The sequence below is a fragment of the Solanum verrucosum genome, unplaced genomic scaffold (genome assembly GCF_900185275.1).
Source record: "Solanum verrucosum unplaced genomic scaffold, falcon-dt-bn FXZP01000175.1, whole genome shotgun sequence".
Lineage (NCBI taxonomy): Eukaryota > Viridiplantae > Streptophyta > Magnoliopsida > Solanales > Solanaceae > Solanum > Solanum verrucosum.
The window spans coordinates 127827-141394 of NW_026020399.1; the positions used below are offsets into that span (position 1 = coordinate 127827).

At 33.3% G+C, this 13568-nt stretch overlaps 1 protein-coding gene across 1 annotated transcript; it reads right to left on the minus strand.

Annotated features, from left to right (window-relative positions):
• Positions 1–5834: 5834 nt before the first annotated feature.
• Positions 5835–11899, minus strand: LOC125839784 (condensin complex subunit 2). The gene is made up of 13 exons (XM_049518783.1): positions 11472–11899; positions 11252–11353; positions 10754–10871; positions 10207–10280; positions 10065–10125; positions 9775–9975; positions 9377–9657; positions 9127–9271; positions 8750–9000; positions 8636–8666; positions 8023–8162; positions 7282–7383; positions 5835–6228 (listed from the first exon to the last, which is right to left on the minus strand). Exons 1-13 carry the CDS (start codon positions 11709–11711, stop codon positions 6028–6030), a joined length of 1947 nt encoding a protein of 648 aa, XP_049374740.1. The 5' UTR covers positions 11712–11899; the 3' UTR covers positions 5835–6027.
• Positions 11900–13568: the final 1669 nt, after the last annotated feature.

The following is a 13568-nucleotide window of genomic DNA, read 5'->3' on the forward strand; positions in this document are numbered from 1 at the left end:
ATTGTAATTTAGTTTTTGTAAAATAAAAATTGGGGCATCTAAAATAAATTTTACAAGAAAATTAGTGAAATATATATAAATGAATTTGACCATCAAAATAATAAATTTAAATTAGTCGTTGAAACAAAAAAGTCAAAAGAAAAATACGCGTGAGGAGGATCAAATATAGCCCATATGGATTATATATTATTTTTTAAATAACTAAAAAAACTAAATTAAGATTAATTTTTTTCAATCGGAAAAGGGTATATGTGAGCTATTTGTATAATAATAGGGATATATATGAGTCACTTTCATAGCGAAGGCCGAAGGATATATCAGCTCTAATGACAAAGTTGATGATATATCATACCATTTTTCCTTAATAAAAATATGTTCTTTGCTTTTGTTAGGGGACATATTTTCCTTATTTTTACGATATTTATTTTGAGAAAATCTTTTTCTTCGTATCGACACACCCTTTATTAGTACTTATTAATTTATCATGTGTTGTTTTTGTACTATCCTTTGGTCTTTTCCAATTCATTGAGAAAGGTTTGATGGTTAAGGAGTACAAGGATTAGATTACTTAGTAGGCATTTGGCTATAAAATTTTGGACCTTAAATTTGAGGTTTGATTTGAAATTATTAGTATTATTAGTACATTTGAATAGAACTTCAATTTCATGTTTGTGGTTTATAAATTGATTCATAAGTTCATATTTTTTGGTGTCCAGATAACATGATAAGAAATTATCAAATCAAATACATTATGTTTGATTGGTATGAATCCATTTTGGATGATTTTATTGAAGAAAATGAAGGAACTGAAATAATCACCAACCCGCAACACGATTTAGAACTGAGATAACCTGTAACTATCATCTCCATAAATTATAGTGGTGTGCATCGGTCGGTTCGGTTCGGTTTTATATATTATCGGTTCGATTTATCGGTTTTTGGCTTTTTAATATGCTAACCCAATAACAAACCAATAAGATATTTTTTATCGATTTTCTGTTTATCAGTTTTTGGTCATTATCGATTCGGTTTTCGGTTTACCCAATAAGAAAATGTCCGTAAAATATTATATGACTTTTCACTTCTCTAAATACTTTGAATTTTGATATAGTGAAACAAGAAAGATAATGAGAAAATTGCATCAATAAAAAAAAATATAGTACGAAAGCTATAATTACATGTCACTGTCAAAACATAGTATGAAATTTCTTATGTTAATCAAATTACAGACCTTTACAAACTTGCAAAAGCTACAACCTACAATTACATACTAAAACTAAAATCAAATAGTCCACAAGACTAAAACTAAAACTAAATCAAATAGTCCACAAGACTAAAACTAAAACTAAAATCAAATAGCTACAATTGTGTACCTAGTGTGAAGTGGGTAGAGTACTAATAATTTGATATAGTTATAGTGTCTAGTTATATATTAAATTATTAATATCTAATATTTAGGAAGGGTAAAGTAGTAAATTATTACCGTCTTATTGGGTTATCGATTTACCCAATAACCCAAAAGTAAAAATCGATATCAAACCAATAACCCAATAACTTTTTTTTATAAACCCATTAAAAACCCAATAACCGAATAACCCAATAACAATAACTCAATAACATTTTTTCGGTTCGATTTATTGGTCGGTTCGTTTTTGCACACCCCTAATAAATTATGCACATAACCCCAAAAAAGAAGGAAAAAACTAATACCAAATTAATTATAATAAAACTCGAAAAATCAGTTTTTGCTATGTTTGTAATTAAAAATGAGTGTGTGCATATATGGTTAATTAAAGTCTTAAATGGTATATTCTTGTAATTTTCTCTATGGGAAATTGGGTAAATAATTTTGAAATTTTAAAAAAATAAAATTTATATATTTAAAATTTATAAACAAAAAATAATACTACAAGTCATATTTGGGTACCTTTGAGGTTGTTTAAATCATAGTCAGCAATTTTAATGTAGTAATATATAATCACAAAATCAAAAGGTGGTAGGGAGACCTGCTTCTTTTGTGTTCAAACTTCATGATACAATGTGCAAAAAATTACTTTGGGTTCAAACTTCAGAATAATGTGCATTGAAATTCAGTTTTTTTGGTTAAATTTTAATACACTTTATCATGCAGTTCAGTGTGTTTGTTTTTTTTATGGCTCACAAGTTCAGGCTATTGGAGGAAAAAAGAAAGGAGAATAGAAAGAAGCAATAATAATAATGACTAATTTAATGTAATTTTCTTATGGTTTGATGATCAAAATGATGCATATATATTCCTAAAAAAATTGTGTTTCACCGTGAGATATCTAACATAACTTCAACTTTAATTTTAAATAGCACAACAATGGAGAGTTGCTTGGATGGTCAGCACTCAGCACCTTCACATTCGTGAAATGTGAACATAACTTTAACTTCAATTTCAAATCGCATGACAAGAGAGAGTTGCTCGGATGGTAAAGGTTCCTCACTTCCAACCCGCAAAAAGGTTGGAGCCCCAGCGAGGAGTTAAAAATAGAATTCAAAAAAATAATTCTAAAAAAATTCAGATCACATTTAAAATTTAAAATTCTCCTAATTGTATGGTTTTAAATTCCAAGTTGTGATTTTGTTTTTTTTAAAATATATATAAAACTTGACTCTTAAGTTTATAATTTACAAAAATAATGTATTATTTTAAAAAAAACTCAACGTGATTAAATTGCTGAAACATGTGAAAAAATTATATTAAATATTTATATAATTACTTCTATTGATGACTTTTTGGATTAGTGAATCATTGTAAATTATATGTATTTGAAAGTTTATAATTGCATATAATCATAAATATTTATTTATACAAAGAAATATAGAGATATATAATTTATTAATGCAACGCCGATATTTCAGTGCTTTGTGTATTGCATTTGGTGAGATTGTATAAGATTGAAAAAGTTATGATAATTTTCATAAATTGAGGAAAAAACAATATATTCAGATTACATATCTTACTAACATTTCAACTCTAAATTAATCCAATTTCAAATTATGACATTCAAAACGGGCCCTAGGATGAATTAATTTAGATTGTATCGAATTGATGAATCATGGATCTAATTGTTATTGGACATATTATAGTTTTGAGTATGAGTTGACTCTTTACGTAATCCACGCCTTACGCTTTCAGATCAGCAAATTTGTTCAATTCAATTATTGGGGTGTGTGTCGTGTCTCAATGCACTTAATTATTGCACATATCACAAGCATATACATGTGGTTAAGACTTAAGAATATACTAAAATATACTAGTATATATCTAGATTGTGGTGCACTGGTGAGAGTGCTTCACCCTTAACCAGAGGTCTCGGGTTCGAGCTCTGGGTATGGAGAAAATCCTGTTAGGAGCGCCACCCCCGAATGGGTCCCTGCAGAGCGCGATCCGGATTTAGTCGGAGCTCCAATGTGTGCTCCGGACAACGGGTGGGAAACCAAAAAAAAAACGTGGAAGATTTCATTGGAATGTACTGTTAGGATAAAAAATAAGCAGGTGTAATGTGGAAGCTAGCAAAGCAAACCTCGAAAGACCACGAGTAAGAAGACAAACGAGAAACACACCAAAAGAGATAGATTTAACGTGGTTCGGTCAATCGACCTACGTCCACAAAGGAGATGAGCAATCCACTATAAATATGAGAGTAAGTACAAAATATAGAGAGAAACAACTTCAACCAATTCACTCGAAATACAAGGAGGTACACAAAATTCTCCTCCACAACCGCAACTCTCAAAACCCTAGGACTACATTGTGAATGCTAATTAAGTTAGAAGGAACAAACTTATATTTATAGAGTCCTAAACCTTTCCTACAAGAAAAGGACTAGTTAAAATATTAAAACATTTTCCTAAAAGGAAAACGTATTTATGATAAGAATTCAGGGAAAATAAATGCCAACAAATCTCCCCTTTGGCCTGAATTTCTGACAAAATAAATTCGTCCACCTTCTTCACATAATCTCCTCCATCAAATCTACGTCTCGACACAGAGAACCTCTCTGAAACAATTTCTCCAACAAAGATCTTCATTACTGTCAAAAAGGTTGCGGCTAGAACTACACCCGTCAAGATGAAAACCCATCTCTAACATGGCTCCATCATTGAACCATGGTTCTGATACCATTTGTTAGGACTGAAAATAAGCAGGTGTAATGTGAAAGCTAGCAAAGCAAACCTCGAAAGACCACAAGTAAGAAGACAAATGAGAAACACACCAAATGAGACAGATTTAACGTGGTTCGGTCAATCGACTTATGTCCACAAAGGAGATGAGTAATCCACTATAAGTATGAGAGTACAAAATATAGAGAGAAACAACCTCAACCAATTCACTCGGAATACAAGGAGGTACACAAAATTCTCTTCCATAACCGCAACTCTCAAAACCCTAGGACTACATCGTGAATGCTAATTAAGTTAGAAGGAACACACTTATATTTATAGAGTCCTAAACCTTTCCTACAAGAAAAGGACTAGTTAAAATATTAAAATATTTTCCTAAAAGGAAAACCTATTTATGGTAAGAAATCAGGGTAAATACAAGGACCTCTTCTTGAGTTGTAGCAATTCGATAATTTTTTGGCATAATACATAAATATGTTTTCAGCATTTCTAATTCGTGAACTTATAATGATCGTCGTGTTCTGCATGCTGGATCTTCTACTATTCTATGTTCTTCCCGAAAGTGTGTTAATCCTTATATTGTGTGGAGTTGAGTATCTTCTATTCGCTGGGATAAAGCCTTTCCTCTGCAGGGGCCTTGTGCAGTAAACCTGTACATAAGTAGACACTAAATTGGTATAAAATTGAACATGTAGACACTTGTGTCTTACATGGCATTGTATATGGTAATTTCGCGTCCTACATAGTGTTTTATGTGTATTGTCAGGTAGAATATGTGTGTCTACTTGTTCAACTTTATACAAATTTAAGTGTCTACTTTGAAGGACAACATTTATGTATTATAGATAAAGAAAGACGTGTTAAGCTTGTGTTTTCCCAATCGATACGTACACGACAGTCTTTTTTTTTCAATTGAAGAGTCGCACTCACATTTTTTTCCTTTAGATATTTGGTTTTCATAGGCATCATGCATATATGACTGTGATGAACCTAATACAAGTTTGGCTTAATACATCAACAATTTCTTAAATTCGTCAATAAATTTCATTTAGATATTTGAATTATGTTTGCTTCAATTGAGCACATGATAAAATATTGATATCAGACACTTTTGGTCTAAATTTTAAAAAAACTTGTGTTTTCTCAAACTTCTATAGTAGTTAAATTAATCATATAAAATATGTTATTTCCTCTATCAATTGAAACAAACTTAAAATTTTACAACTTACTAAGACTAATACGTATAACTAAAAAAGATGGACATATTTTAAGTAATTTACTTATCTATGTAAATAAACATTCCTTTAAAGATCAGATCTAAGTCCTATCGAGCAATCGCTTGCAAAACCCTTTTATAAGGCAGGTTGCGATAGGTCCCACTGTTATCTATTTAAGATAGGCAGTCCAAGTAGGTTTCCAAGGATAAGGGTCGTCTAAGTCAAAAGTAGTAGCTCGAGTTCTAACAACCTTTAGTTCAAAGTAGCTTCATCAAAACTATCTTACCCCGAAGCTATGGAAGTCAAGAGTTCAAATATGAAAATATACACAAAAAGCGTCTAACAAAAATATGTTCAAGTATTCAGTTCAAACAAACCATAATTCAAGTGTCAATGGCTTCATCAACCGCTTTGTAATACTTGCAAAATGAATGTAGTAAGTACTATATCAGCAAAAGACTGAAAAACAATTCAAAAGCCAACTGTTGACAATATCTGATAATTTACACGAATTAACTAACCTATAAAGCAATACAAAAGAAAGGATCCACCACAAGCAGCATATGCAATGCTTGAATGGCCAATCTACAAGTGGTATACATTACAGCGAGAAATCCAAAAACTGAAAAAAAAAAAAAAAATTACTTAGGCCACAGCATCAGGGAGACCGTTCGTGAGTTTCGAGCTGTATACTGAGATCATCCAAGCTGAGACAACCTTGTATCCGTAATCCATGTTCATTAGCAAGATGCAATAAGCAAATAAAGCATAAATGAGGAGATATAGCATCAACGGATGTTGATGCTCTGCATTCGTTTGGAAAAGCAGCCAAGATGTGCTTGAAAGATGCACCTTCTTCCTGCGCATTACGATGTGAATCATTCAGAATATAGATGTCTGATAAACATGCTAAAAGGTAAATGAATAAACCCCCGTCGATTAGAATGTTATGCTGATCAATGATAAGAGAACAACCCTGGAGGAACTGCTTAACAAAGGGAGTCTTGAACCACATCAATTAAATAAGACTGGCGAAAAAAATTGTCATAAAGTCAGCCAATTTAGTAGTTCATTTATAATCTCATTAATGACTATGCAGTTATATTCATTTACTTTTCACCTTCCCACCCTTTTGAGGGATTTAAGCTGGATCCTGGAGTAAATCAAGTATGTAAATTTTCTAGATATTTCATCAATCAAAATTTAAACCTTAACAGACTTTCTTACAATTGCTTTAACACACCCTTTTATTGTTTAAATGATAAACAAGTCAAACTAATATCGGATGTTTAGCATCCAATTGATTGCTGCCATATAAAATGTAATCATTTAGTTCAAAACTGCACATCCAACTAAGATAAATGAATATCCACTTGTCAACTATATTATACTATAGAATGGAGAAAAAAAATGAATCACTTACTCATCTCATTACAACTATTTTCACTTGCTACTATTTAAGAAGAGCAAAAATGTCAAATGTTTGACCTTAATAATCCCTGGTTAACACTAAGTAGGTGTTTGGACATGATCTGATTGAGATTATAAGAAAAGTTGTATTTGAAAAAGGGGTATATGGAAGTTAGAAGTTATGTTTGGACATGAAAACAAGTTGAAGTTTCATATTTACAAGTTTAATGAAAACTTGAAAAACTCAAACTTCAAATTTGAAGTTGAAACAGTCGGTCAATTTGATAAACAAACAGCTACTTGAAATAATCTACAATTATTATTTCAAATTTTCGAACCAAAATCTATGGCAAAATAATAATAATAATACTCTCCTTATCATTTGATGTGGCACCATCACTCGGCATGGTGATAAGCACGAATTCTAAATTTGGGAAAAATGCATAAATCCACTAGCAAGAAGTAGAACACACTACCAGTGGAGTAGGAAGTTTGAACTCACCTCAACTGATGTTTGATTCAATTGGTCCCAAAGTGTTTCCTTAAGTGCTTGAACATCTACTTGTTTGGATGTTTTATCATACTGGACTTCAATCTTGTTTACCTGTAATTTCAGACAAAGTCAATAGATGTTTCAGTTTGCTTCAAAAGAAGCCCTTCACCTAGCAAATTCTACAGAGGAACAAACATCTCCTAGTAACTGTGCAAAGAAAGATTTCTGTTGGAATTTAAGTTTGCATTAAGCAAGCAACATGAACATTTGACATTTTTCCTCCCACATACTAAGTGACAGATAACACAATTTGAAGTTTCTTTTCTTATGTTTGCCTAAAGAAATAAGGAACTAATACTTATTAGTGCTGCAAAAGTCCTCGATGAAGTATATTTTCTTTTCAACATAAACAATGACTAATTAACAATAGTACCAAACAGACACAAGAAAAAAGAAAGAAAGAAACAGGTACAGCAAAACCTTAAAAGAACAGCTAAAGGTGCAAATTTCTTAAAAGCAAAAATCAGTGACAAGGTTTGAAGTGCCTGGTACTCATGAGATAATATTTGGTAGTAACTGGTTAAGTACAAGTTGATAAATGTTTAGATCATAGTTCTGCAGGAGATCTCACTCAAATTTATAAATCATCCTTGATCAATTGTTGGCCTAAGTGTTGAAAGTTACACTTGGAGGAATCTAGATTGCAGAACCACAAACATATATAGTCAAGATTTGCAAACAGGAACAAACCTGGCGGGGTTGAGAGACAAGTGTACTTGATTCCTCCACATCACTAAATGCGTTGCCATCATCAAAAGCCTCAGGAAATCCACCATCATCATCCCAAGATGGCATAGCTCCAAAATCTTCACTTTGTTGACCAGCTTCATCTACATAAAGAACCAGACAACTCAAGTCACATAATAACAATTGTTTCATCTGTCACAATACGTGACATTCCTATTTCTTATGAAAACTGGTAAATATACAGCAACAGGAGTACATTATTTTTATAGGCAATAGAAGACAGAACCTATGAAATAGTCAAGAAGCCAATAGAGAGCATTCATATATATGGAAGTAGGATTTACAAAAGACATCATCGCAAGGACTCTTCTAAATTCAACTCAAAAGAAGATGAAATCATTGAAAGCACTTAATTGTCATTTTTGCTAAGCCACACTAGTGTCACTGCTCTAGTAGGTAGATGACCTAGCAAAAAATGCATTTGAATTCAAATTCAACATTTGCAGTTAAAAATCAACTGTAAAAACAGAATCTATCACTCATAAATGTTTTACATATCCATAACTATGTCCAAGTACAAAGTTTTAACAGTGGATGGCCATAAATGTTATCTCACCTGGGATTTGCTTTCCTCTCCTTCCAAGGCACTAAGGCAAGAGAATACAGGCAATCAGAATGTATTTTTAAGGTAGTCAGCAAATAATAAACTCATCAAAGTGACTAGAGTTACCGTGACATTGGGTCGGAGAAACAGCTTCACAAGATTCTCAGGTTGATAATGACAATCTTCTGGAAGTAATCTGTTACACGGTGTTCTATTTGCTGGAAGGAGTAGTAACTTGGGATTCTTTGGAGGAGCAAAGACATGCAATAGATCAGTGTCCAGTGCTTTCGTGAAATCAATTTCAGGTTCTGCTTTTCTGCTCTTCGTTTTCTTAGTCTTTACTGGTGATCCATCTTCATTGGAAGGCTCCTCTGAGACTGCCAATGTTGATGACATATCAAACACCAAAGAAACTTCAAACTTCTACAGATTTCTCCGGGGACTGGAGAGAGAAGACGTTTGGAAAAGTTAAAGTTCCTCCCAGAAGTCCTATTGAAGCTTACCTTTCACTTTCCGGTACTTCCAATGATCAGGACCAGCCCAGGAATTGTGCTTGGAAGAAAATCCTAAACTTAAAAACAAGTAATCATCAACTCTCTCAGATCTGTCATCATCCTCAGCATCAGGAAAAGTAAATGGCTGACTGACCTGCAAGACAAAGCACAAAGAAATACCAAGTTTTAATGTTCTCTTTTCAAGGGCCTATATTACAAATTAGAGTTGAAGGCGACAATAAATAAGTGTGTTTGCCACCTCCTGTTGGTTTGATGAAATCTGATCAACATCGTGAGAGCCTTGTTCCGACAAACTTACTCCATCATCATGATCCATCGGCCAGGCTCCACAATTGTCAAATGCATCATCATCCACATCTGGGCCAAACGGTTCAGAATTTTGTTCTGGTGAAATCTGGTCAGAAAAATCTGTTTCAGCTGGCACTGGCATCTCTCCACTAAATTGACAAATTATATGCCTCAGACTGGGTGATATCTCGTCCTTCTTCGGCATATTCAACACCATTTCTTCAACACAATCTATACTTCCAGAAAAGGTTTATAACAATCAATTGATAGTAGCTCACATCCAAAAATGCTTACAGCATCTAAATGGAAAAAGAACCCAAAACCACATATAATTCCAAAGACACAAACCTTTAGCAAAAGATACATCAATGGAGTCTGTTCTATCATGCCGAATTTCTTCTGGTACTGACTTCCCAGGTATCTCAAACGAATCAAAAAAGACACGGCAATTACCATAGATTCCTAGATTATTCAATAAAAGACCCTTCGCACCACCTTCATCAAACTGAGCTGATGTCTGATGATAAAGAGGATCTACAGCAAAAGCGGCTGCAAAATAGACAGTTTAACTGTTTACAAAGCGACAAAAGGATAAACTCAGACGAAGAGGCAATATCAAAGATAATAAGCATGTATACCATCGAATTTCTTCACGTTGAGAGAATCAAATGATGACTCCAGCGTTGATAAAGGCGATAACTGCAATTGCTACTCAAATCAGTTTAGGAACAGAAAATTATTCTGCATTTGTTATCTCTTAAAGAGAGGAAGAGTGTTAACCTTTCTATCTTGCTCTTTTCTGATATGGCCTTCCTGCTGGTCATTTTCAGCATTAGCACCCTCTACAGCAGGATCTAGCATACAAGTAAAATATTAAAGAGGCATAAGTATTAAAACATCAAGTCTGTGTGTGGCTCAGGAAACCGTCAGCACACACCCAAGAAGAAGGCAAATAGGAAGTGAGGAGAGCAAACAAGGTTGAGAAATATGCGCAATCATAAAATAATTATATTCAAAAAAAGAAAAAGATAAAGAGTCATTCCAATATTTTGAATGTCTTGGCTTGATAAAGCACGGAACTTTAAAATAAAAAATAAAAGAGGAAATAAATTCTGATAGACAAAGTATTCTTCAGGGATGATTCAAACTAGAAAGAGACGTAATTAATGGATCAAGAGTCTAAATGAAATTAATTAAAGAGAACAAACATAACATCCCAACAATTAAGTTTCAGGAAAGCTGGCAATGATGTGTAATTGTTTTGAAAAGGCATTACCTTGCCAGAAATCAAATAAAGAGTTCATTGTTTACCCAAATCAAAACCTACCTTGTTCATTTGCATTACCAACACGATTGATTCCTCCAAGAACTTTATATGCCTCTGAATGCACTGAGTCCACCCTCATTGAATAAATCTTAACTCCAGCCTCAAGAGTACAACTTGCCTAAATCATGAAATTACAAGTAGCAACAAATATGTAAGAATAGGATGTTTGTGGCTGCAACATCAGAATGAGCAATGATTTTAAGGTAAGCACGGCTTGCAGTTTCTAGGTTACACATGTAGTGGGATGACATCATATCCATTGGCCTTCTATTGTTCGTGTAGGAGACTCAAGGGAGCATCGTAGAAACATATTTAAGCCAACATTCATACATAAGTTTGAAGGTTTAAACCCAACCCCATGAGTTTCCAATGATAACATAAAGAGACTATGCTTCATAAACATTGCTTAATAGGCGAAAATGCTTCAATAAATTTCTAAGACAGTGAAACAGCTGATGAATATCTGTAACCAGAAATTAAAATTTTATAAGAAATTACCTTCTGGAAGTTGGTCTCCGAATCATTCTCTTGTTCAACTTTAACTATCTCGCATAGATGATCAATTAGACCTAGCTCCCAAGTATTCTTCTGATTAATTTTCTGTATCCAATAGTAGTTCCAAAGTAATTCAAAATCTCACCAACAGCACTATCAAAAATCAAATCACCATTCACACATGAGAAACTAAAAACCAAGTGAAAAACAGCAGAAATGATACATTTTCACTGGCGAGTTTGATGCAATTCTGGAAGAGTTCAAGAATCTGCTCCTTGTCAAGGCAAGGATCTGCAGATGGAGGAGGTGCGACAGGGATGGGCTTGCGACGGATGACTGCAGCACGGGCAGCGCGTGCTTGAGCGCGTTCGAGCTTGTCGTCATTGGAGCCCAAGACGAATTTTGTCGGAGAAAATGGACCTGGACCTTTCAGTTTGGGATTAGGGCTTAGGATTTCCGCCATTGCAGTCGTCAATTTATGGATCTAGTAGACTTTCACGTTACGGGAAGTGAACCTGAGAAGTGGTGCGTGCGCCGGTGGAAGTTCCAGGTAGGAGAGCGGTGAGAAGAATGGGAGCTTCTGGTTGTCGTTCAGATTGGGAAAGTGATTTTTGATTTCCCACCTTTTTGAATTTTGAATTTGCGACGCTGGCGGAAAGCAATGTGCTCTTTGCATTTTTGTTTTTCTTTTTTCTTTTTCTTTATTTACCCGTCAAATACCTATGGGTTCCTGGAGCGGAGCTAAGTGGGGATTGTGGATTCGGATAAACTAGTAGTAGCTTTTTCGTAGGCTCTATATTTGTATAAAAAAAAGGAAAAAAGGCTCAAATATGTCATCGAATTTTCAGAAAAGGCTTATTTATGTTATCCGTTAAAAGTTTGGCTCATCTATGTCATTACCGTTTAAGAAAAGGCTCATTTATGCCATTATTTTTTAACAGTGGTTTTGCAAAACCATTTTTTACACATGGTCAATTATAATTCGGCACGTCATTATCGTCATACCTTAAAAAGCTGCTAACTTTGTGCTTTTCTGAAAATTGGTTTTAATAACTTGGACGTATCTGAAATTATTTATAAATTTTCAGTTATAATTTCAAAAATTGAAATACTTTTTAAGTAACATTTATGACTTACGAGTAATACGACTTTCTGTGTCATCCTCCACTAAGTAGGCATTTGGCCATGCGATATCATATCACGATATGGTATCATAAGATGGAATCAGCGTTTAGACATGTGATTTTACGCTGATTCCATCTCATGATTCCATATCATGAGAGGTGATACCATATTCTCCAAAAAATCATGATATGGAATTATATGGTGATTCCATATCATGATTTGAGATAGTTTAATACAATAATTGATCCATGAGTTTATATTTTGTTAAAACAATCCCACATTTATATCTACTAAACCATTTGTTTCATATGTAAATAAAATTTATAATCACATCATTACTTTTTAAAATTTATTATTCTCACCAACATATAGTCACTTTAACTCACACCTCACGATTGTGAAACTTTTCAACATTTACTTGAAACAATTAACCGGCATGTTAAAATAGTTGCCGAGACAATTAGCAAGACGGCACCAACATTTATACAACCAAAAAATATGACTGATGTACATTTCAAAATCCGACATAATACTCGATTTTGGCCTTGGTTTAAGGTAAAATTTCAATCACATTAATAAATTTATTTTATGGCCTTAATAAGTGAACATTTATATTTTATGTGTAAGTTATTAGTAGTTAGTTACATATTTCCTATCAACTTTGTTTAAAGAGATAATATTTATTTTATGACTTTGCATTGTCTTGGAAGCAGTATTTTTATTACTCTTACAAACATTATTTTTATGAAATGCATTCTATAATGCTTCCAATTTATTTTATGTTCACTAAACTAATATTGATGTATTTTTTATTTGGCAGGATTGTGTTGGTGCGATTGATGGAACATATATAGAATGAGAGGTTCATAAAACGGTGCAACAAGCATATCGTATTCGCAAAGGAAGAAAATGACAAAATGTCTTATGTGCTTGTGATTTTGATATGCGATTTACCTTTGTTGCTACTGGTTGGGAAGGTACTGCACATGATAGTAAAATACTTGAGAATGCACTTGTTGAACCAACACCACAATTTCCATTTCCGTCACATGGTAACTTTAAATTACATCCTTAGAATAAATATTATTTATTTACACAAAGTTGTCTCATTTACGTCACATACGTTTTTAGTAATTCTTTATAAAATATTTTTTGGTAGATAAATATTATGTTGTTGATGCTGGTTTCCGAAACA

Bases quoted from the DNA above. Each gene is read 5' to 3' on its own strand.
- LOC125839784 (XM_049518783.1), bottom strand. From the start codon at position 11,711: ATGGCGGAAATCCTAAGCCCTAATCCCAAACTGAAAGGTCCAGGTCCA. The intron at 10,872-11,251 runs GTAATTTCTTAT...TTCATGATTTAG, and splicing joins CGGAGACCAACTTCCAGAAG to GCAAGTTGTACTCTTGAGGC. The intron at 9,658-9,774 runs GTTTGTGTCTTT...CTGGAAGTATAG, and splicing joins TGATGTATCTTTTGCTAAAG to ATTGTGTTGAAGAAATGGTG.